The following is a 23,818-nucleotide window of genomic DNA, read 5'->3' as shown; positions in this document are numbered from 1 at the left end:
CCACCAGCTTCAAACAACGGATGTTGAGATACAAAATAGAAGTGGGAACAGCTGGAGGCTGATTGGAGGCCCCAGTAAACTCCGATTTCAATCTCACAGCCGTGGGAGACCCAAAACCCTATGAAGCGTTCGGAGTTTGCTGCTGATCAGTCTCGAGATGTAACGCCATTGATATGAACATTTTCGTATCTTTTAAATTGCCCAGTACCATGTAACCAGCAGCCTAGTGCTTTTCCCAGTGTATCAATTTCCCAGCGAGGTTTCATTTCAGATACTCACTTTTGTCACCTCCTCACTCCAGAGCTGCAAATCCACACAGTAACAAGAAAGGAGATGAGTATTTGACACTGGAAGGAGTTTATTGTTACTGATGTTTAATGGGAGGTGGTGTTAGAGCATGGGGTAATACAAAACACACACACACGCACACACACCCACAACATGCACTAGGTGTTGTGGGACTAACAGAAGAAGAACAGAAAACATATTTGTACTCGGCACAACAGGGTCATGGTTACAGAGGGCTCGATGTGGGCCGCACAGACAGTGTCTGAAATTACAAAAACAGCCGTCATTAGCGAACACCGATAATGGGCCCTCTGGCTCAAAGTCACCACCAAACAGCAAACAGGACTACTTTTTACAGCAGATTGGAGAGAAGATTTGGAGCAACAAGCCAAAGCTTGTTTAACATTGTGAGTGAATGGTTGACGCAGCATGCAAGGCAACAGTGAGAGGACCAACAGAGATAGGAGTCAAGTTAACAGTGACTACAATTGAACTAAATAAGATCTGCAGGTCACAACAACATCTCGACTTTCATTTTAAAATATATGAATGTTTTGATAAGACAGAGTGATAACCAACACCACTTGTTACAACACGAGGGCCTGGATGGAATAACAGACACAATCTATCCATTCTGACTCTACAATATTATGAGGGACACAGAAACATTTCCCTTAGTTACAGGGGAGGGCTTTAACCAGGGGACATGGATTTAAGGGGGGGCAGGAGATTTGGAGGGGATTCGAGGAAGAAACGTGTTCGCCCAGAGTGTGGCGGGAATCTGGGACTCGCTGCCTCAACAAGGCAGAGGCGGGAACCCTCGCACCATTCAGGAAGCATTCGAACGCCGCAGCGTACGAGGCTACGGACCAAGTGCTGGAAAATGCGATGAGCATCGATAGGTGATTGATAGCCAGCCCACACACGGTGGACTGAAGGGCCTATTTCTGAGCTGTAAAACTCTACGACTGTTTGTGGAAACAACTGATTTCCCCCCCCCCCCCCCCCCCCCACCAATATTTATTGAACTAAATTGCCAGTAACAACTGAAGGCTGTTTTGTTCTTCAAGTCTAACATCTCACTTGGGTGTAATTTTAGTTGGTGGTAATGCTTCAATCTACCAATGTTGTTCTGCACAGGCTTCATTCTGGCTTAACCGCTCTGGGAACTGAATGGAGATAATATATAATCCAAAGATTCTTCTTCCTTGGCTATTGGCAAGAATATTTTTTTTTAAATAATACATTCTTGCACATTCACAAAGACAATTTTCTTTGTTTTTTGCTGGCTAGGTCTGATGGGTCACCATGGAAACCTATGTCGAAGAGTCTCAAAGCAATATGCTGAGCTATCAGGTTTTCTAAGGAGGGCGAGCGGAACAAATTGGAAAACTCTTGTGAAGGAGTTTCACGATCCATCCACCCAGGTCTAGGACGTCAAGGTTCAGTCGACAGGGAATGGCATTGATGAACTCAATGCTCAGGTCCCCCCTACTTATGCATATAGTTTGCAGTGCAGAAGGAGACCATTCAGCTCATCGACTCTGTACCGGCCCTTGGAAAGAACACCCAACTTAAGCCCACACCTCCACCCTATCCCCGTGACCCAGTAATTCCACCTAACCATTATGGATACTAAAGGACAATTTAGCACGGCCAATCCACCTAACCTGCACATCTTTGGACTGTGGGAGGAAACCGGAGCACCCGGAGGAAACCCACGCAGACACGGGGAGAACGTGCAGACTCCGCACAGACAGTGACCCAAGCCGGGAATCGAACCTGGGACCCTGGAGCTGTAAAGCAACAGTGCTAACCACTGTGCTACCGTGGCTAGAATGGGGGAGGAATTTTAAACAGGCTTGCGATCTGGATCCCGGTGGGCACTCTGGGTAAGCAGTGTTGCTGCTTCGACTGAAATACTCAGTTGAACAGTAAGAGCTTGAGAAGTTGTAGGATTGTTAGTAGAAATGAATAGTCATGTCAGTGCATAGAAAGATCAAAGTGGATCCTCACAGAATGAGAAGCAAAAAGCGAATAATCCTCGATTCCTAATTCAGCAAGCAGCTCACTTCAATTCTCCAAAATATTATCAAAAGGAGTACAATTAATACCTTCTGTATATTAGGTGGCACTCGATCATCTGCAGACTAACTGCTGATTTAAATAACGCCAGAGATGGTGTATATTTTTTGATGGAGCGTTGATCTGCACTCTTATTTCAGTTCTTTTCACACTCCCAGTGATCCTTCTACCAGTGAAAGTTCCACCTTTCCAATTCCTTGATTTCTTTTTTTGAAAAATGCATGCAAGCTCCTAATTTCAGAACGATGCACGTGGCCAGTAAACGTTACCAACAGGGCAGAGAATTTGCTGCCTTCTCGTAGCCCTCCGCCTCTCCATTGGCTAATGGTCCCTAGTGGACAGGCTGTTTTGCATGACGAAGGTTTATCGCTTTGCGGTTTGTGGGAGCTTGCTGTGCACAAATTGGCTGCTGCATTTCCTGCATGGCTACACTTCAAAAGTACATTACTGGCTATAGGATGCTTCAGAACGCCCCTAGGTCAAAGGCGCTATATAAATGAAAATCTTTCTTTTCCTTTAACAGTGCAGCATCTTTCTTTTTAAATTTAGAGTACTGAATTATTTTTTCTCCAAATAAGGGGAAATTTAGCGTGGCCAATCCACCTACCCTGCACATCTTTGGGTTGTGGGGGTGAAACCCACGCAGACACGGGGAGAATGTGCAAACTCCACGCGGACAGTGACCCAGGATTCGAACGCGGGTCCTCAGCGCTGTAGTCCCAGTGCTAACCACTGCGCCACATGCCGCTTCCCCTCACAATGCAGCATCTTAACAACCCTACCACAATCTAACTCATTAAAACCTTCCCTCTATTCCTGTAACAATGATTTCTTGATGTGCAGTGAAGATTAAATAGGAGATCTGATTTTTAACCTCCCAAACTTCACTTATTTGACCCCGTTCTACACAGTCGACTGTTAACTCAACTCGATTCCCTGGCCACACTCCTACTGCTCTCACAAACCACCCACCTCATCTCCTCCGGCCCCGCCTCTCTGCACAACTCGGATACATATGAGATAGGCTTGGGAGGAGACAATACTGCCTGTCAAACCTGCTCTGCCATTTAATAGGATTTAAAAAAAATAATTCTTGCGATGTAAATGTTGCTGGCTACCCAGCATTTATTGCCCCTCACTAATTGCCTCTCGGAAGGTGGTGGTGGGCTTCCTGCTTGAACCGCCTCATGCCCTGTGACGTAGGTACATCCACAGTGCTGTTAGGGAGGGAGACCCAGGGACAGTGAAGGAATGGCCGATATATTTCCAAGTCAGGGTGGTGAGTGACTTTTGCCTGCTGCTCTTGTCCTTCTAGATGGTAGTGGTCATGGGTTTGGAAGGTGGAGCCTAAGGAACCTTGGTGAGTTACTGCAGTGCATCTTGTAGATGGTACACACGGCTGCCACCGTGCGTCGGTGGTGGAGGGAGTGAATGTTTGTGGAAGGGGGGGCCATTCAAGCGGGCTGCCTTGTCCTGGATGGTGTCGAGCTTCTCGAGTGTTGCTGGAGCTGCGCTCATCCAGGCAAGTGGAGAGTATTCCATCACACTCCTGACTTGTGCCTTGTAGATAGTGGACAGGCTTTGGGGGGTCAGGAGGTGTCTTACTTGCCGCAGGATTCCCAGCCTCTGACGTGCCCTGGTAGCCACAGTATTAATATGGCTACTCTAGTTCAGTTTTTGGTCAATAGTAACTCCCAGGATGTCGATTGTGGGGGATTCAGCGATGGTGATGCTATTGAATATCAAGGGGCGGTAGTCAGATCCTCTCTTGTAGGAGATGGTCATTGCCTGGCACTTGTGTGGCACAAATGTAACTTGACACTTGTCAGCCCCGAGCCTGGATATTGTCCAGGTCTTGCTGCATTTGGACACGGACTGCTTCATTATCTGAGGAGTCGCGAATGTGCTAACCATTATGCAGTTATTGTGAATATCCCCACTTCTGACCTCATGAAGGGAAGGTCATTGTTGATCTTGGGTTTCAATTCCACTTTCCCATCTGCTCCCCATCCCTGGATTCCGCGAGATACCAAAACTCTGTCTTCCAGCCCTTAAATAAATTCAATGACGGGGCATCCACGATCCTCGAGTAGAGAATTTTCCAATACCTTTGAGTGAAGCAATTTCTCCTCATCTCAGTCCTAAATGATCTGCCCTCTTATCCAGAGACAGTGGCTCATCTGTTTTCGATTCTCCGACCAGCAGAAACAATCTCCACCCTGTCAACCCCCCCCCCCCCCGTCAACCCCCCCATCAACAAACCCCCATCCTGTCAACCCTCCCCCCCGTCAACACCTCCCCTCCACCCTGTCAACCACTCCCACCCAGTCAACCCACCCCCACCCTGTCAACCCACCCCCACCCTGTCAACCCACCCCCACCCTGTCAACCCCCCCCCCGTCAACCCCCCCCATCAACAACCCCCCCATCCTGTCAACCCTCCCCCCCCGTCAACACCTCCCCTCCACCCTGTCAACCACTCCCACCCAGTCAACCCACCCCCACCCTGTCAACCCACCCCCACCCTGTCAACCCCCCCCCCCGTCAACCCCGTCAACCCCCCCCATCAACAACCCCCCCATCCTGTCAACCCTCCCCCCCCGTCAACACCTCCCCTCCACCCTGTCAACCACTCCCACCCAGTCAACCCATCCTCACCCTGTAAACCCCCCCATCTTGTCAACCCCCCCACTCTGCCAACCCCCCCTCACCCTGTCAACCACCCCGTCAACCCCTCCCCTCCCACCCTGTCAACACGCCCCCTCCCCCCCCCCCCCCCCCTCACCCGTCGGAATATTGTGTGTTTCAATGCGATCACCTCATTGTTCTAACCTCCAGAGAATATGGGCCCAATTCACTCAGCCTCCCATCACAGGACGTCACCTTCATCCCGGGAGCCAACCTGCTGAAGCTTTGCTGCCCCACCTCCGATGCAAGTATATCCTTCCTTAAAGCTGCAGGCCAAAACTGCACCCAGTAACCCAGGCGTGGTTTCACCAAAGCGTGTTTGGGCCACTGGCTGCACCCCCACAATCACCCTCGTAACTCTTTATCCACACCCCCCTTCGGCCTGGTTCTCGAGTAGAGTCTGCCTCCTCTTTCCCCACCCCAGCGGATTAGCCGGAGCAGATGCCGTTTTACACAAGGCCCTCATGACCCTCAATCGTATCAATTCAGCCTGAGGAACACAAAGCAAAGGAGCCTCAAAAGCTGGCGGAAACCCGACAGGCAAGGGGCTGAAAGGCAGCTCTCAGTTTTGGAATGATTTGGTTAGTCAGATCAGTAAAGAGGGAAATGCACGACAGCGCACTAGCAAGAATGAAATATCTGCTGTAAATCAGTAGCGGTGGAGACGTCTCTCACACATCGGTCTCTGTCCTAGTCCAAGGCCCAGGGCCCAGGCCCAGGCCAGAGGTGCCATACCAGGCCCCGGTTTCTGCCCCTATTGAATTCAACACATCAATAGAGTGGACTGGGAGCGCAAAACCATCGTGAAAATAACGAATCAGCATTAAAATAATCCCATTTGGGATTTACAACCACGTTTACGCGGTTAATCAGAAGGGGGCTGCTGGGAGGCCTGGTGAAGGGTTCTGAAATACGTTTTCTTTTCTTCAGGTAAGACGAGGGGTGGGTTTAGTAAGATTTCAAGTTGAATTTGTCTTCGGAGGTTCACATAGAAAGCGGGAGGCAAACTGAGTGCAAAAACATGTCGGAATAGCTTCAAGAAGTTAAATATAAACTGCACCATTATCTCATCCAGACAGTCCAGAGCCATGGATTAAACCAGTCGGAATGTACTCTCATGAGGAACGTGTAACTGGGAATGATGACATAATCTACAACAATTACAGCTTGCATTTATATAGCACCTTTAATGTTGCACAGTATCCTGAGGTGCTTCACAGAACTGTAATCAGACAATATAAAACCCTCAAATTTAAGATTCTCGTCCTCGTGTTCAAATCCCTCCTGGTCTCTTGTGTCCTCCTCCAGCCCCGCAACCCTCCAAACTCTCTGCACTCCTCCAATTCTGGCCGCTTGCCCACCCTCCACCAGCGCGACCCGTCACTGGACGCCCAGTCTTCAGACGTCTCTACCCAAAGCAATGGAATTACCCCCCATAGTCTCTCCACCTTCCTCCCCCGAAAAGACCCTTCTGTAAATTTACCTCTGTGGACTAAATCAATCTTCCTAATTTCTCCTCCAGCGGCTCACTGTCTCATTGTGCACCTGTGAAGTGCCTTGGGAAGGTAAAGGCGCTATACAAATGCAAGTTATCAGAAAGGCCACACCACGTACTCTCGGTGGACGTGAGGAGATGTTGGACGGTCCCCCTCCATTTACGCAGGACACCCAGATGCTCCCCCTTCAGGAAAAAATAAACTAAATTCTCCTCACAGACTCCAGACAAATCCAACTTTCTTCAGAATAGCCATTTCTGACTTTGGGTTAATAGCAGAGTAATCTAGATCGGAGGCGGTGAATGTTGGAAGGGGCAATTAGTGCCACTTATTACATACTCTCTCGGAGGAACGGATACCAGGCGGCCTATTCCGCTGCTCATCCTGGGAAGCAAATTCACCAGCTCGCTGCCCGCCACAGTTAGGCTGTGGACCGTTCCGGAAGGTTATGAAGCTCCAGACAGCACGAGGGATTTGAATGTAAATTAGCTGCACCAAGGCCACCAGCAGTCGGATTAGCACCAATTTTAAAAACTAAATTTAGAGTACTCGATTACCCCTTTTCCCAATTAAGGGGCAATTTAGCGCGGCCAATCCACCTACCCTGCACATCGTTTTGGGTGGTGGGGGTGAGACCCACGCAGACACGGGGAGAATGTGCAAACTCCACACGGACAGTGACCCAGGGCCCGGACCGGGATCAAACCCAGGTCCTCGGCGCCGAGGGCAGCAGTGCTAACCACTGCACCACTGTGTCACCCCGCGGTAAACACCATTTTGAACACTTCAAAGAGGAAGAGGGTATGTAATAAGCATGATATCGGATTGGTGATGCTTTTTATCAGGTTAGACAACAACAACAGCAATTTATATCCTGCCTTTACCGTAATGAGACATCCCAAGGTGCTTTGGGTATGAGGGAAACACAAAGAACTGGGAAAGGGGATTTTGATCGGCATTGACAGTGGACGATTGCAGCCAATGGCACGGAGACATTGTTTGAAGAAAGGGACAGGAGGACTGGGCCATTCAGCCCCTCAAACCCATCCATAAAGCATTGACACTGGCGACTGCACCAAGGTACATCTCATACATTTCGGAATGGTTTCCTGTCTCCCCCCCCCCCCCCCCCCCGGCGCCCCCAAGTTGGCACAAAGACAGGTTTCTTGTCCAGTTCAGAGCTTGAAGCTGAATGGCCAACTCTGCCGTGGGAACGGAGCACCAGGCTGGGATAACGGGCAACTTTAAATATAAAATGATATGGCAACCGGGCCACCCTTGGGGGGTTTGGTCAGGAGATTGATCCCTCTACAGGACAGCCCACCTCCAGACAATTACACTGCCCCTCAACACACCACCCAGAAGGGAACAGTAAAAGCAGGGGAATAGGGATGCTGGTCCGGACTGTTTTATCCCTTTTGCAACAGACTGGAAAATCCCAGTTGCCCCCATTAGTTCCGTTTAACAAGGCCCTGGATAAGCCTGACTGGTTCGCCACCTTATGGGGGCAGGGGGTCCCCGCCGGTTCTGGATCAGCCGGTACTGCGATCAAAGGCCAGGAAGACCTGTAGGCCAGCTGGTTCCAGCATTTCCGGGCCCTCCTTTCCGGAGCTTGGCGAGGCCCAAAAATTAAACCCTCGGGGTTAATCCTGCTTCAGACTCTGGAGGCATTCGAACGGAAATGAAAGCACATCCACGTTACATAGAATGCCATCGGGCCTACAGCACAGAAGCAGGCCATTCAGCTCACCTGGGGTATTTCCCAGTGTTCTTGCTGCACAGAAGCCTCCTCTCACCGTACAGTATAGGTCTGTCCATTCATGCTGAGCGTTTCAGTGGATATCTGTGCGTCACCTGTCCAGTTCTATTGGGCCTAACTTCATTCCAGTCATACTACAGACTGCAAAGTACCGGTGCCCTCAATGATTCAATATTCAGACAAGTGGGAAGCCTCTTCCAGGCCAAATAGGAGTGGAATTGGTGCAATGCTGAGGGTGGGGAATACAGCCCATGGGCAGCTCCGACTTTCCACAGATGTGTCTGAAATAAACAAAGCGTTGGAGATTCCTGCAAGAATTAACACCCCCCCCCCCCCCCAGTTTGAGTCCTGGGAGTGTTGGAAACGAGGACTAAATGGACGGTTTGAGGCAATTGTCAGAGGTGGAATGAAACCTCCAGGTCTAGGCCCAATCAGAGTTGGCAACTGTAATTGAGGCTGGAGATTTTGGAAGTCGGCACATTTAAGAGGCCTGGTTTAAAAAAAGTGTCACCAATCCTTCTAGCATTACAATGTCGGAGATAGAGCAGGAGAAAGGCAAAATAAAAAGAGAGAATGGGGAATGCTGATTTCGCCCATGGCTTACCGCAGATGCACTGGCCGACAGTACATAGTTACGAGGCCTAGTCTCCTGAAAATCAGGTGTCGCCTACAAGGCGGGAAGAGATTTTACACACACACACACAAAAATAAAATCGTGCATAAAAAGCGACATATCTGTGGACACGTTTTTAAAAAGGTCACTTCAAACTTGAAAAGCACTAACCAACTAAATCTGGGCCTGGAGATGTGCAGTGGAACTGGACTCAGTTGCTGGAACGCAGGCAAAATGCCACTGAGGGAAGGGGGATGCCCAGAGGAGACCGGAAACCTCAACTGTGCTCAGTTTGAAAGAATGACACCGCAGCCAACACAATAAACCCTGAACCAGACTGCTTCCATGTTGGATGGGGTCCTCTGGACGGTCAATGCGGGCCCGACAGACAGATCCTGCTGTGCAGTGGGGCTGTTATGTCCCTTGCAGGCTCCCAGAATGGATTGCGCCCTGGGATACGTCCTCGGATATCTCTCACATCACCTCTTCAACTTTTATCTAACCCAAATCTCAATGCCAAGACTTGTGGAGATGACGTTCAACGGACACCACATCGTTGTCAAGTAGGTAGGTCTACCTTACTGCTAGTTAAACCAGCAACGGACGGCAGGGATACCTGGGAGCAATTTTTCACCTGTATTGAAGGAGGAGCCGTCCGCATCCGGACAGGACACCTGGGAGTAAAGACTTGAACCACTCCCAAACTCTTCAAAATCGTATATTAAAACCAAATGGCTTGGGCATTACGGGAACACAGAACCCCTTTTGAAACTGAGGGATGGAAGAGAACAGCAGCAACTAGGATTCAGGGAAAGTCCCATTGAGAAAGTGAAAAGCAAAAATAGGTCAGAGCTGCTGGAGATTGCGCATTTTGACGGTTGGGGGTGTGGAGAAAATTGGGACACAAGGACTGGATTTTATGGCAGCTCTGAAAAGCCTGGAGATTTCAAATCCCCATCCCGTTCTCCCTCACGGCACCCAAGGGTGTGTGTGGAGTGGGGGTGGGTGGGTGGTGGGTGGAAAGAAGCGGAATGCTGGGAATCTGAAATAAAATCAGAGCCTGTGTGCAGAGAGAGGAAACAAGTTCATGTTTCAGATCAATGAACTTCCGACTGTGGCTGTTGGACATAGAACATACAGTGCAGAAGGAGGCCATTCAGTCCTCACTTCCACCCTAACCCGTAACCCAATAACCCCTCCTAACCTTTTTGGACACCAAGGGCAATTTAGCGCGGCCAATCCACCTAACCTGCACGTCTTTGGACTGTGGGAGGAAACCGGAGCACCCGGAGGAAACCCACGCAGACACGGGGAGAACGTGCAGACTCCTCACAGACAGTGACCCAAGCTGGAATCGAACCTGGGACCCTGGAGCTGTGAGGCCACAGTGCTAACCACTGTGCTACCGTGCCGCCAAAGCCACTTGTGTCACCGTGTTGCCGAGTGTTTCTGTCTTCACTGAACGGAATGGTGGGCTGGGGCAGTTGGGGGGGGGGGGAATTCTCAAAAGGAGAATTAGAAATGGAGAAATTGATCCTGAAGTGTCGCACCTCGGTGGAGGACATGAAAACATTTCACCCAAATTGACAGGTGATCAAACATGTGATTGGAGCCCAGATCTTGCAGTTTCCGGATGGTGCTATTCCAGAGGTATACCTCTCTGACCTCCCAACTAGACCCCCCACCCAAGACTACCCCTTTGACCACTCCCAGCCCCGACTCCACTCTCACCCCCGAACTACCCCTACTCCCACGACTTGATTGCCCAAGTACTCCCCCACCCACCCTCCCGATCCCCCCTGACCCATCCACCATCCCCCTCCTCCCATGTACCTTTGTTCTGTAGCCTGTGAAAGTGCCAGAGGGACATTTAAATTTCCCGGAATATGGCTGGTAATGCCATGAAAAGGGTGCGGGGCCTGGCTCCTACACTACAAAGGCAGGACTCCAGGAACAGGTGGGCTCCACATTTCTCAGGAGGGCCAGTTTGGAAGTCTGGAGACGTGGCGTAGCGGTCACGTCACTGGACGATTAATCCAAAGGACCAGGTCAAAGATCTGGGGACACCGGTTCAAATCCCGGCAGGGCACCTGATGGAATTTCAATCTGAGGAATAAAATCTGGAATTGAAAGCTAGTCTCAGTAATGGTGACCATGAAGAAACAATCAGCGACTGCTGTAAAAAACCCATCTGGTTCACTAACCTTCTTTACGGAAGGAAATCTGCCGTCCTTACCCGGTCTGGCCTATAGGTGACTCCAGACCCGCAGCAATGTGGTTGACGTTTAACTGCCCTCTGTTCAAGGAATGGGCTTCAATGGCCTGGCTAGGGCCACCCACACCCCATGACAGAATGAAGAAAAGACAATGTCACTACTGCCATTGACCATCATCCGCTAAACCTTCCACTAAGACAGAGGAACAACTCGGGACCGAAGAGATTGCTCACCCCAGTCACCAGGATGTCCTTACGGAGTCTTGGTCTTACTTCTAACTTGCCTTACGGTCATCCACTGATGTTCTGAGTTAAGAATCTCCTCACTGAGAAAGACAGGATGTGGAGGTGCCGGCGTTGGACTGGGGTGAGCACAGTAAGAAGTCTTACAACACCAGGTTAAAGTCCAACAGGTTTATTTGGAATCATCTGGTGTTGTAAGTCTTCTTACTGAGAAAGACAAGAGACACATAGAGGACACCAGAAATAAAGGGAGGGAGAGGGAGGGAGCTAGCCGGCAACATTAGGAAACTGCACTATTTCCAACTCTTATCATGAACACTGACCCACAGGGCAGCACGGCGACGCAGTGGTCAGCACTGCTGTCTCAAGACACCGTGACGCAGTGGTCAGCACTGCTGTCTCAAGACACCGTGACGCAGTGGTCAGCACTGCTGTCTCAAGACACCGTGACGCAGTGGTTAGCACTGCTGTCTCACGGCGCCGAGGACCCGGGTTCGATCCCGGTCCCGGGTCACTGTCCGTGTGGAGTTTGCGCACATCCTCCCCGTGTTTGCGTGGGTCTCACCCCCACGACCCAAAGGTGTACAGGGTAGGTGGATTGGCCACGCTAAATTGCCCCTTAATTGGAAATAAATAATTGGGCAGGTTTAAAAAAAAAGGTTGGGGGGGGGGGGGGAACTGAAACTCAAAGTTAGATTCAGTAATCAAATGAGTACCAGTTCCCAGCACATCTCCAACTATTGCACTAAACCCAAACCGCCCACCCAACCCCAAGGCAAGGTTACCGACACAGCAGACAGCAGAGACACACACACACAGGGTGGGATCGTTAACACGCAGCTCGTGTTACAGCGGCTGGTCCTGCGGAGGTTCCAATGGGTCCAACATTGGGCTTCAGGACATCATGGCCGTGAACCAGTCGAAAATGTCCCCCCCCCCCCCCCACCCAAAATATATTTATATTAAAAATCCTTCTAGAACGTGACGGAAAACCAGATCAGAGAAAGTAGCAGTTCAAGCAACATTACTCACTTCTCCCTCACACTGCGCAGGACACAACAGAAAAAGAACATAGGTCAGTAAGGAGGTTTAGGTACAATATAACTCGCGATAGTAAGTTAAAGACAAAATGTTATTCAGTGACAAAGGAATGAGAGAGAGATTCATGCAAGCACATTAACTCTCGCAGTTTGAGCAGCACAGTAACGGAACAACGCAGCCCCCGCTTCAGATTTCCGGCTGGATTTTAAACCGTGCACCCATGACCCTCGGGAGAGTTAATAGAATTTAGTGCTGAAGGAGGCCATTCAGCCCATCGAGTCTGCACCGGCCCTTGGAAAGAGCACCCTTACCCAAGCCCACACCTCCACCCTATCCCCATAATCCCACTTAACCTTTTTGGACACTAAGGGCAATTTAGCGTGGCCAATCCACCTAACCCGCACATCTTTGGACTGTGGGAGGAAACCGGAGCACCCAGAGGAAACCCACGCACACACGGGGAGAACATGCAGACTCCGCACTGATAGTGACGCAAGCCGGGAATCGAACCTAGGACCCTGGAGCTGTGAAGCAACTGTGCTAACCACTGTGCTACTGTGCTGCCCACACAAAAGAACCTAATGAGTCCCAGTGATGGGTTACAAAGGGAATCACATACTGATGCCTTCGCCTCAGCCGCCTTCGCCTTCTTTAACCGGGCCTTACAGGCATCCAGGTCCAGTCGCCTGTTCTCCAGGAGCCTTCTCTCCTTCTGGAACATTCAAAAACAGAAACAGGAGATGGGACCCTACTCACTGCGCCCGTGGTGACTTTCAGCATTTTCCATCCCGGCCATTCCCGAGACAGATCCTCCACCCTAACCTCTCGTCTCCGCGTCTGGGCTCCCGCAAGTTCACCTTGTTGCCTTGCGGCCTCCCCATTACTGAAGGAACTTGCATTTATATAGCACCTTTCATGGTCTCAAGAGTGGGTTACAGTGGCTCAAGTACCATTTCAAAAGTGTGCTCACTGCAAGGAGCAAAGTAAGACCCCACAAGCACCAACCTACACGATCTGATGTCTCAGGAGATGCTATAGGGCAAAGCCCAGAGTGACAGGGCAGGGTTTCCATCAGGTTTCCATAGGATCAGCTCTTTCTCAATTCCCAAAGAAACCAGGAATGATAATAATATAATAATAATAATCGCTTATTGTCACAAGTAGGCTTCAATGAAGTTACTGTGAAAAGCCCCTAGTCGCCACATTCCGGCGCCTGTTCGGGGAGGCCGGTACGGGAATTGAACCCGCGCTGCTGGCATTGTTCTGCACTACAAGCCAGCTGTTTAGCCCACTGTGCTAAACCAGCCCCTATCTGCTCATTAGCCGGTTTTAATCACAACCACCTCGGAGAGGCCCGGACAGGGGGAGGCCCGGGGATGGGGAAGGCCCAGGGGAGACACCTGCCTGATATCAGCTAGCCCGTGGGAAAGTGTAGGAAAAACAATTGTTTAAAACTCACCGAAATGGTCTTCCAGTCACCCTCCAGGAAGTTCCGGAGAGGCATCAGGAAGTTAATCATGGAGGACTGGATGAAATCACGATCAGCAGCTCCCAGGTGTCTCTGAGCCTCACCCACCTTGATCAGAGTGGTACCTGAGGGCCACAAAGTTTCACCGTGTTACATACATAACCCACCACAGGACACCGAACAGCAGGAGCTGAACCTAGTGCTGTAGACTATGTACTGGCAATGACACGAAGGGGCAAGGAGACGGTGAGGACGAGAAGTTGGGTGGGTGTAGGATGAGGGCGAGATTTAATTTAACTTCAGTTTCGTAAAACGCTTGATCTTCAATATTATACATTTCTGGGTTTTTAATATTTAAATATCATGTGCTTCTGCAAGATTGAACAAACGGAGGCCTTTTAGCCAGTGGCTGAGGGGGGGGGGACCCGAGAGAAGTCTTTAAGATTTCGAATGGATTGGCTCGGATAAGCGCAGAGAAACAAAATGATTCCACTGGTGTGAGAGACCGGTAATCAATATGCAACAATGACCGCTGAATACAAGTGGGGAATTCAAGAATAGCTTCTTTACCCAGAGAGTGGGGAGAATAATGTGGAACTCGTTCCCACAGGGGGTGATCGGGACAAATTTTGCCCAGATGCATTCAAAAAGGAGCTAGATACAGACATGATGGACACAGACACAAGGTGAAGGGGAGGGGTGGGAGGAAACGAGTGCGGAGCATAAAGACTGACATGGAGCAGACGGGCCGAATGGTCTGTTTCCGTGCTGTGAATTATGTCTTTCTCCACTCTTCACTACAACATCATCATCATAGAATCCTCAGAATCCCTACAGTGCAGGAGGAGGCCATTCGGCCCATCGGGTCTGCACTGACCCTCTGAAAGAGCACTCCACCCAAATTGGCAAGTCATGCTGCAGCTGTACAGAACCTTAGTTAGGCCACATTTGGAATATTGCATACAATACTGATCGCCACACTACCAGATGGATGTGGAGGCTTTGGAGAGGGTGCAGAAGAGATTTACCAGGAGGTTGCCGGGTCTGGAGGGCATCAGCTACGAGGAGAGGTTGGATAAACTCAGATAGTTTTCACTGGAACGAAGGAGGGGTTGAGGGGCGATCTGATGGAGGTCTACAAGATTATGAGGGGCATAGACAGAGTGGATAGTCAGATGCTTCTTCCCAGGGTGGATAAGTCAATTACTAGGGACATAGGTTCAAGGTGAGAGTGGGGAAAATTTAGAGGAGATGTGCGAGGCAAATGTTTTACACAGAGGGTGGTGAGTGCCTGGCACTCGCTGCCGGAGGAGGTGGTGGAAGCAGGGACGATAGTGACGTTTAAGTGGCATCATGACCAATACATGAATAGGATGGGAATAGAGGGATAAGGACCCCGGAAGTGCAGAAGATTTTAGTTTAGACGGGCAGCATGGTCGGCGCAGGCTTGGAGGGCCGAAGGGCCTGTTCCTGTGCTGTACTGTTCTCTGTTCCACGTCCCTTCAACCATCCAATCCCCGAAACCTAACCTGCACATCTTTGGACTGTGGGAGGAAACCGGAGAACCCGGGGGAAACCCACGCAGACACGGGGAGAACGTGCGAACTCCACACAGACAGTCACCCAAGGCCAGAATTGAACCCGGGTCCCTGGCGCTGTGATGCAGCAGTGCTAACCACTGTGCAAGTATCCGGCTACAAGGTGGGCTCCCGCTGTTGCCCAATTTCAGAAATTGGTATATTTTCTCATGCAGGGGGTGGGAGGCATTTTCATTGCAAACCATGAAACTCAATGAGTTTTACTGAGTGCCGGTTAATGATCCCAGGGACACAATCTCCATCAATCTCAGGAGCTGCCTCTAATCCATCCACCTTCCCTCTTGCAACCCCCTCCATGTGTAGAATTCCTATCTGGGACACTTTTCCTAACTGCACAGTGGGTGTACCTACATCTCAGGGGCTGCAGCGGCTCAGCCACCACCAACTTCTCAAGGGGCAATTAGGGATGGGCAAGAAAGTCTGGGCCTAGCCACGAAGCCCATAAACAGATCAAGAAAATGAAAACAGCCAAGAACGAGAACACAGGCACATTCCAAGACCCCTGCTCCAAACCATTCCACCCTCTCCCAATACGCCATAAACCCTCGCTCCCAAAAGCCCTCACTCACTACCTCCCACACAAACACAAACCCAACCTACATTCAATCTTGCTGACATTTACATGCGGAAGGACCCGAGGAATACATTAAATTTATGAAAACTTTATTAAATCAGAACGGCAATGAAGAGCTTTTAAATCAAACGCTGTCTAAACTTAATCCATTATGCTAATCGAGTAAGTAAATAAAAAGAAAATCTGAATTCTTGATTGACAAAAGAAAACTAGTTGATCCCATTAGCAAATGCATCAGGAATTGGCTCGCGCCCGACTCCCCACTCTCTGTGCAGACATTGCCGGCCACCTCCTCATCAATATTCTGTCAGTTTCAGGGCAGCACGGTGGCACAGTGGGTTAGCAGGTTCGATCCCGGCTCTGTCCGTGTGGAGTTTGCACATTCTCCCCGTGTCTGCGTGGGTTTCGTCCCCACAACCCAAAGATGTGCAGGGTAGGTGGATTGGCCACGCTAAATTGCCCCTTCATTGGAAAAAAAATGAATTGGGTACTTTAAATTTAAAAAAGAATATCCCGTCAGTTTCACATGAGGAATTTGCATTTCTGTAACATCCCAAGGCCGTTTAGAACTTTTCTAAGAAAAAAAAGTGTAGTCACTGTTGTAATGTGGAAACACAGCAACCTCTCCCTCTCTCACACACACACGCACACACACACACACGCGCGCGCACGCACAGCAATGTGATAAATAACCAGATACTCAGTTCCTGTGATTGTTGGCCACGGGATAAATATCGTCCCCAAGGCACTGGGGTGAGCTACCTTGCAGATGGAACCTCAGTTTAAAGTCGTAGCCAACAGACTGCACCTCTGACAGTGCAGCACCCCCTCCGCACTGCACTTGAATGATGTGTTCAAGACCTAGAATGAAGGGGCATCGCACGGTGGCGCAGTGGTTAGCACTGCTGGCTCACGGCGCCGAGGACCCGGGTTCGATTCCGGCCCCGGGTCACTGTCCGTGTGGAGTTTGCACATTCTCCCTGTGTCTGCGTGGGTCTCACCCCCACAACCCAAAGATGTGGGTTTCCTCCGGGTGCTCCGGTTTCCTCCCACAAGTCCCAAAAAGACGTGCTGTTAGGTGAATTGGGCATTCTGAGTTCTCCCTCAGTGTACCCGAACAGGTGCCGGAATGTGGCGACTAGGGGCTTTTCACAGTAACTTCATTGCAGTGTTAATGTAAGCCTACTTGTGACACTAATATAGATTATTATTATTATGTGCAGGGCAGGTAGATTGGCCATGCTAAATTGCCCATTAATTGAAAAAAAAAATTGGGTACTTTAAATTTCTGAAATAAAAATCATGGTTATATGTTTCTCATCCCCATTGTGCAAACTCCACACAGACAGTGACCCAGAGCCGGGATCGAACCTGGGACCTCGGCGCCGTGAGGCAGCAATGCTAACCACTGCGCCACCGTGCTGCCCTCCATCCGTGAACATAAGAGAACATTACAACAAACAGCTGTTGGTAGTTTTGGTATCTCTCAAAGACTAAGTGAGGAGCTGGTGTCTCTCCAGACAGAGGGGTGGCGCAGTGGTTAGCACTGCAGCCTCGCAGCGCCAGGGACCCGGGTTCAATTCCGGCTACAGGTGACTGTCTGTGTGGCGCTTGCACGTTCTCCCCGTGTCTGCGTGGGTGTCCTTCCACAGTCCAAAAATGTGTGGGGGTGTGGGCCTAGAGAGGGTGCTCTTTCAGAGGGTTAGGGCAGACTCGATGGGCCGAATGGCCTCCTTCAGTACTGCAGGGCATCTATGGAACACGAGGCAGTGCAAAGTGAGGGTTGGACAAGAGGGAGAGAACGGGACTAAAAGTCATTTTGTCTGGTCAGGCCTGCGGGGTTAGAATGCCAGAGAAATCTACACAGCTACACTGAGTGTTCCAACCTTTCAGAAGTAATTTAATTTTTATGTTGAGTGAGGAATGCAAAGCAAGGTACAGCTTCCCTTCCCTCTACCAAAGAGCCATCAGGAAAATGAAGATTAACTGAACTGGGCTGAATAAAATGCTTCAAGTTAATTTCTGCAAAATTTGGCAGGTGCCTTGTTGTGGCTGTAAGTGCGGAGGTTCGTTCTGTAACTGCGCCTCAGGGATTTCTGTTTTGTTAGCCGTAAAATAAAACGGTAGCTATTAATCCTCCTAAATGTCACCAATCTACACAATGCTGCTCCATCCATCAATAATATAAATCCAGGAGGGCTTTCAATGGGAAAAAAACGCAAGAGGAGGATTAGTCGAGAGGGGACGCGGATTTAAGAAATGAGCAAAAGGTTCGGAGGAGATGTGGAGATTGTATTTTACGCGGTAAATTGTTCTGCTCTAAAGAATGTGCTGAGTGAAAGGGTCAGTCGTAATTTTCAAAAGGAGTTGGTTAAATACTTGAAAAGGAGGAATTAGCAGGGCTGCAGGTAAAGAGCAGATAGGGAGGGCAGGCCCGCGATGGGCCAAATGGCCTCCTTCAGTACTGTATCGTTCTATCATACACACACACACACACCCAGACACCTCACGTCCCATTCACCTTCCGCTGCCTGCGTCAAAAAGATGAATAAACGCCCAGAAAAAAACCAACCCCCTATTGGGGCAGCACAGTAGCACAGTGGTTAGCACAGTTGCTTCACAGCTCCAGGGTCCCAGGTTCGATTCCGGCTTGGGTCGCTGTCTGTGTGGAGTCTGCACATCCTCCCCGTGTGTGCGTGGGTTTCCTCCGGGAGCTCCGGTTTCCTCCCACAGTCCAAAGATGTGCAGGTTAGGTGGATTGGCCATAATAAATTGCCCTTAGTGTCCAAAATTGCCCTTAGTGTTGGGTGGGGTTACTGGGTTATGGGGATAGGGTGGGGGTGTTGACCTTGGGTCGGGTGCTCTTTCCAAGAGCTGGTGCAGGCTCGATGGGCCGAATGGCCTCCTTCTGCACTGTAAATTCTATGATTGGAAGCATGAGGGAGAATATTCTCGACTGAATCTTACAGATGCTTCTCTGGAGGGTCAGTGCTTCTGTGTGGTGGAGTCTTTGCAATTCGGGAGATCAAACTTTAATTCAAGGAATTGCCGACGGTCCCGGTGCCCACCCCTCTAATCCAGCACTTATTTTACTTTCTAAAAGTTGATAAGACTTCAAAAAGCCTTCATTGTATGGCAGACTCAACTTACAAAGTGAGCAGTGAACGTAAGCAGATACACGCACGTATACACAGGACACGTGCACGTATACACAGGACACGTGCATGAACATGTAAACACAAAGGCCGTGCACTGTGGATGTGTGCAGATACACCCATTCTAATCTTCAGTATGAATCTGCAGCTTTGTCCGAGCAGTGAATCGGAGATAGTGGGGGGTCTGGTGAGGTGGGCTGGGTTATAATCCACACAGGAGTTGGCAAAGTTGTACAAGACTTTAGTGAGGCCACACTTGGAATACTGCATACAGTTCTGGTCATCATATCATAGAAAGGATATTATTAAACTAGAAAGAGTGCAGAAAAGATTTATTAGGATGTTACCAGGGCTTAATGGTTTGAGTTATAAGGAGAGGCTGGTTAGACTGGGACCTTTTTCCCTGGAGCGTAGGAGGCTTAGGGGTGATGTTATAGAGGTCTATAAAATAATGAGGAGCATAGATAAGGTAGATAGTCGACATCCTTTCCCAAAGGTAGGAGAGTCTAAAACTAGAGGGCATAGGTTTATGGTGAGGGGGGAGAAATGCAAAAGGGTCCAGTTGGGCAATTGTTTCACACAGAGGGTGGTGAGTGTCTGGAATGAGCTGCCAGGGGCAGTGGTAGAGGCGGGTACGATTTTGTCTTTCAAAAAGCAGTTAGACAGTTACATGGGAAAGCTGGGTATAGAGGGTTATGGGCCAAATGCGGGCAATTGGGACTAGCTTAGTGTTAAAAACTGGGCAGCATGGATAGGTTGGGCCAAAGGGCCTGTTTTCATGAACAAAGAACAAAGAACAAAGAAAAGTACAGCACAGGAACAGGCCCTTCGGCCCTCCAAGCCCGTGCCGACCATGCTGCTCGACTAAACTACAATTTTCGACACTTCCTGGGTCCGTATCCCTCTATTCCCATCCTATTCATGTATTTGTCAAGATGCCCCTTAAATGTCACTATCGTCCCTGCTTCCACCACCTCCTCCGGTATCGAGTTCCAGGCACCCACTACCCTCTGTGTAAAAAAAACTTGCCTTGTACATCTACTCTAAACTTTGCCCCTCTCACCTTAAACCTATGCCCCCTAGTAATTGACCCCTCTACCCTGGGGAAAAGCCTCTGACTATCCACTCTGTCTATGCCCTTCATAATTTTGTAGACCTCTATCAGGTCGCCCTCAACCTCCGTCGTTCCAGTGAGAACAAACCAAGTTTATTCAACCGCTCCTCATAGCTAATGCCCTCCATACCAGGCAACATCCTGGTAAATCGCTTCTGCACCGTCTCTAAAGCCTCCACACCCTTCTGGTAGTGTGGCGACCAGAATTGAACACTATACTCCAAGTGTGGCCTAACTAAGGTTCTATACAGCTGCAACATGACTTGCCAATTCTTATACTCAATGCCCCGGCCAACGAAGGCAAGCATGCCGTATGCCTTCTTGACTACCTTCTCCACCTGTGTTGCCCCTTTCAGTGACCTGTGGACCTGTACTCCTAGATCTCTCTGACTTTCAATACTCTTGAGGGTTCTACCATACACTGTATATTCCCTACCTGCATTAGACCTTCCAAAATGCATTACCTCACATTTGTCCAGATTAAATTCCATCTGCCATCTCTCCGCCCAAGTCTCCAAACAATCTAAATCCTGCTGTATCCTCTGACAGTCCTCATCGCTATCCGCAATGCTGTAAACCTCTGTGACTCAGTCTCATCCAGTTGACAATCTCATCCCATTAAATATTTTTTTTTAAAAAGAGACTCCATGCATCTGCTCGGGCTGATGCAAAAGATCCACTGGCACGATTTTGGTGTCCTGGGCAGTATTGAGCACTCAATCAACAAATAAAAATAGATATTTTTGGTCATTAACTGCTGTTTATGGGAGCTTGCTGTGCAAAAATTGGTCGCTGCGTTTCCTAAATTACAAGTGAATACATTTCAAAAGTGCTTAATTGGCAAAAGGCACTTTGAGGTATGTGGCGTTTGTGAAAGGCGCTACACAAATGCAAATCTCTCTTTTCAATAAGCTATGAATCGGCAACCCTAGATCTCTCTTTTGAAATCATGACCTTAGTCTAGAGACCGCATGGTGTGTCTGTACCGCCACCTGCTGGTTGGAGGTCACACACCTTCCAAGTATGATATAGTCCATAGGCATCTCACCACATTTCTCTATTTGAGAAAGACTCCTGTTCACGCTCCACTCCCTCTCTGCAACATATACAATTTCTCTGCAGTTGCTCCTGGCACCAATCCTGCACTCACTAACCTGCTCATATCTGGTCTTCCTCCCCTCGGTCCATCGTGCTGACAACATTCGTGACAGCAAATTTTAAGTACATTTGTTGTGCCCACATTAAAAATCCATGATGTGGAGATGCCGGCGTTGGACTGGGGTGAGCACACAGCACTGCCCCTCCCCTCCCATACCTCTACATTCACCTGAGGAAGGAGCTGTGCTCCGAAAGCTAGTGATTTGAAACAAACCTGTTGGAATTTAACCTGGTTTGTAAGACTTCTTACATTAAAAATCATTTGCAAGAGGTGCAGTTATATTTCCACTCCCAAACATGTGCTTTCATTTTTGTTTCCAGCCTCTCTGGTGTCTTCTGCAAATCTTGAGAGAAACATGTCCAATATTCCCTTTACCTGCAAATGATTTTTGCAAAAGAATTGAACCAAGTCAGTTAAACATGATCCTTTACCTCCAGGTACTAGGCCCCAAGGGGGTGTTGCAGACCATGGGCCTCCAGTGGATTGGCCCATGATTACGCTTGGCAAAGTAGGCCGGTGGTTCGCCGTTGCCTTGAGTAGTAGGAAACTCTCCCACACTTACCACCTGCCATCAGGCAGATTGGAAGGATTTACAGGCTGATACTCAAACTGTTTTGGCCAAGTTGTGGACATTCCTTCCGTAATCACCAAGTCCTGGAGTGGGAGTTGAACCCGGAGCTGCAGAGCCAGAGGCAGGGACACCACCTACTGCTCCACGTGGCCTGCTTGTCAAATACAACCCACTCCTTTTAAGGCCGTGCTATTCCTCTATCATCGTAGAAGCATGGGGCAGCTCGGTGGCGCAGTGGGTTAGCATTGCTGCCTCATGGCGCCGAGGTCCCAGGTTCGATCCCGGCTCTGGGTCACTGTCCGTGTGGAGTTTGCACATTCTACCCGTGTTTGCGTGGGTTTTGCCCCCACAACCCAAAGATGTGCAGGGCAGGTGGATTGAACACGCTAAATTGCCCCTTAATTGGAAAACAATGAATTTCGAAGCATCCAGCATAGCGTCCAGCCCATTATGCCCGTGCTAGCTCTTTGAAAGGACTATTCAATTAATCCCACTCCTCTGCACTTCCCCCATAGTTCAGCAATGTCTTCCTTTTCAAATATTTATCCAATTCTTTTCTGAGAGTTATTACTGAATCTGTTGCCACCGTTCCAGGGAGCACATTGCAGATCCCAACAACTCGCTGTGTTAAATACAATTCTAACCTGTGCTCTGGGTTTGTGACGTGTGTCTGATCTACCTGCCCGTGAAAACAACTGTTCACATATTCAATCATAATCCTTCAGCGAGGAAGATTAATTCTGGAAGCATGAAGTGACTGCGTGGAAGACACATCACTACTTTCCCAATTTAGATGGGTTAAGCGACTAGATAAATAATCCCAGATTTAAAAAAAAGAAATTAAATTAGACCTTTCAGTCTGTCAGACAGCAGAGTCTTGTCAGGAATATCTAACGCAGAGCACATAATCTTTCATCCAAACCAAATTACCAGAGGTCAACTGTCTGTTGCTCGTCAATCAGATGCAATTGGGTCACAGCCAACCTCATGACCCTCTCGGTGCTGAGTTCCCACAGCTCGCAGACTGAAACAAAAATGTTTAAATATCTGCTTCTCTTCCCCGTAATTACAAATTCAGATCAGACTATATCGCTGTACCCCGTACACGTGGCCAGCAGCAAAAAATAAACTCACCGTCAGCTGTGGAAAATGTGATGCATTGTTTTTCATTCAAAAAAGTGAATGAAACCTGGCATTGCAAGCTGGTCGATGCCCAGCCACTGTGGGAGCAGGGGGGCTGCAGAAGGGCAAGCTAGGCGAATGGGCAAAAAAGTAATAGTTAAGAAGCAACATAACTTCCATTCCTCTCGACGCACCCCAGTCGTGTTAATGTCTTTAGAACAGTTTATTCCTCTTTACTTTCCCCCATGTTGGTCCTAATCTTTTCTCCCCTTCCCCTGTTCTCCCCATTCCCATTTCTTTCTCCATATTGGATCGAATTCAGGGAACACCATGACGTCCGTGGTTGTCCCCTTCCAGTCCCCACCTGGACGGACACGCAATCGCTGCTCCTTCATCATCGCTGGGTCAGAATCCCGAACTCAACAAAGTAATGTGGGAGCATCTTCTCCACACAGACTGCAGGGGTTCAAGAATGAGGCTTACTCCCACCTGCTCAAGGGACAAGTGGCGATGGGTGATAAACGCTGGCTTGCGCAGTGACACCCACATCCCGAGGAAAGGCCCCGAGGAAGAAACTTTGGCATTGCAACCTGGTGGATGCCCAGCCACTGTGGGAGCAGGGGGGCTGC

General features: G+C 49.3%; 1 protein-coding gene across 6 annotated transcripts in view; it reads right to left on the bottom strand.

The window, feature by feature from the left end:
- Window positions 1–23,818, bottom strand: part of LOC140399294 (endophilin-B2-like) — a 134,890-nt gene that overhangs the window by 28,760 nt on the left and 82,312 nt on the right. For 3 of the 6 annotated variants that reach the window (XM_072488784.1, XM_072488781.1, XM_072488782.1), the window contains exons 4-7: window positions 13,888–14,021; window positions 13,048–13,140; window positions 8,921–8,983; window positions 280–303 (exon numbers count right to left, since the gene is read on the bottom strand). In XM_072488784.1, the coding sequence (XP_072344885.1) occupies window positions 280–303; window positions 8,921–8,983; window positions 13,048–13,140; window positions 13,888–14,021 (314 nt within the window). The remainder of the gene's footprint in view (window positions 1–279; window positions 304–8,920; window positions 8,984–13,047; window positions 13,141–13,887; window positions 14,022–23,818) is intronic. The other 3 variants (XM_072488785.1, XM_072488786.1, XM_072488783.1) reach the window with 2 other exon arrangements.

Source organism: Scyliorhinus torazame, chromosome 22 (assembly GCF_047496885.1).
Source record: "Scyliorhinus torazame isolate Kashiwa2021f chromosome 22, sScyTor2.1, whole genome shotgun sequence".
In the NCBI taxonomy this organism is placed as follows: domain Eukaryota; kingdom Metazoa; phylum Chordata; class Chondrichthyes; order Carcharhiniformes; family Scyliorhinidae; genus Scyliorhinus; species Scyliorhinus torazame.
The sequence above is the reverse complement of the archived record's forward strand: the minus strand, read 5'-3'. Positions and strand labels throughout refer to the sequence as shown.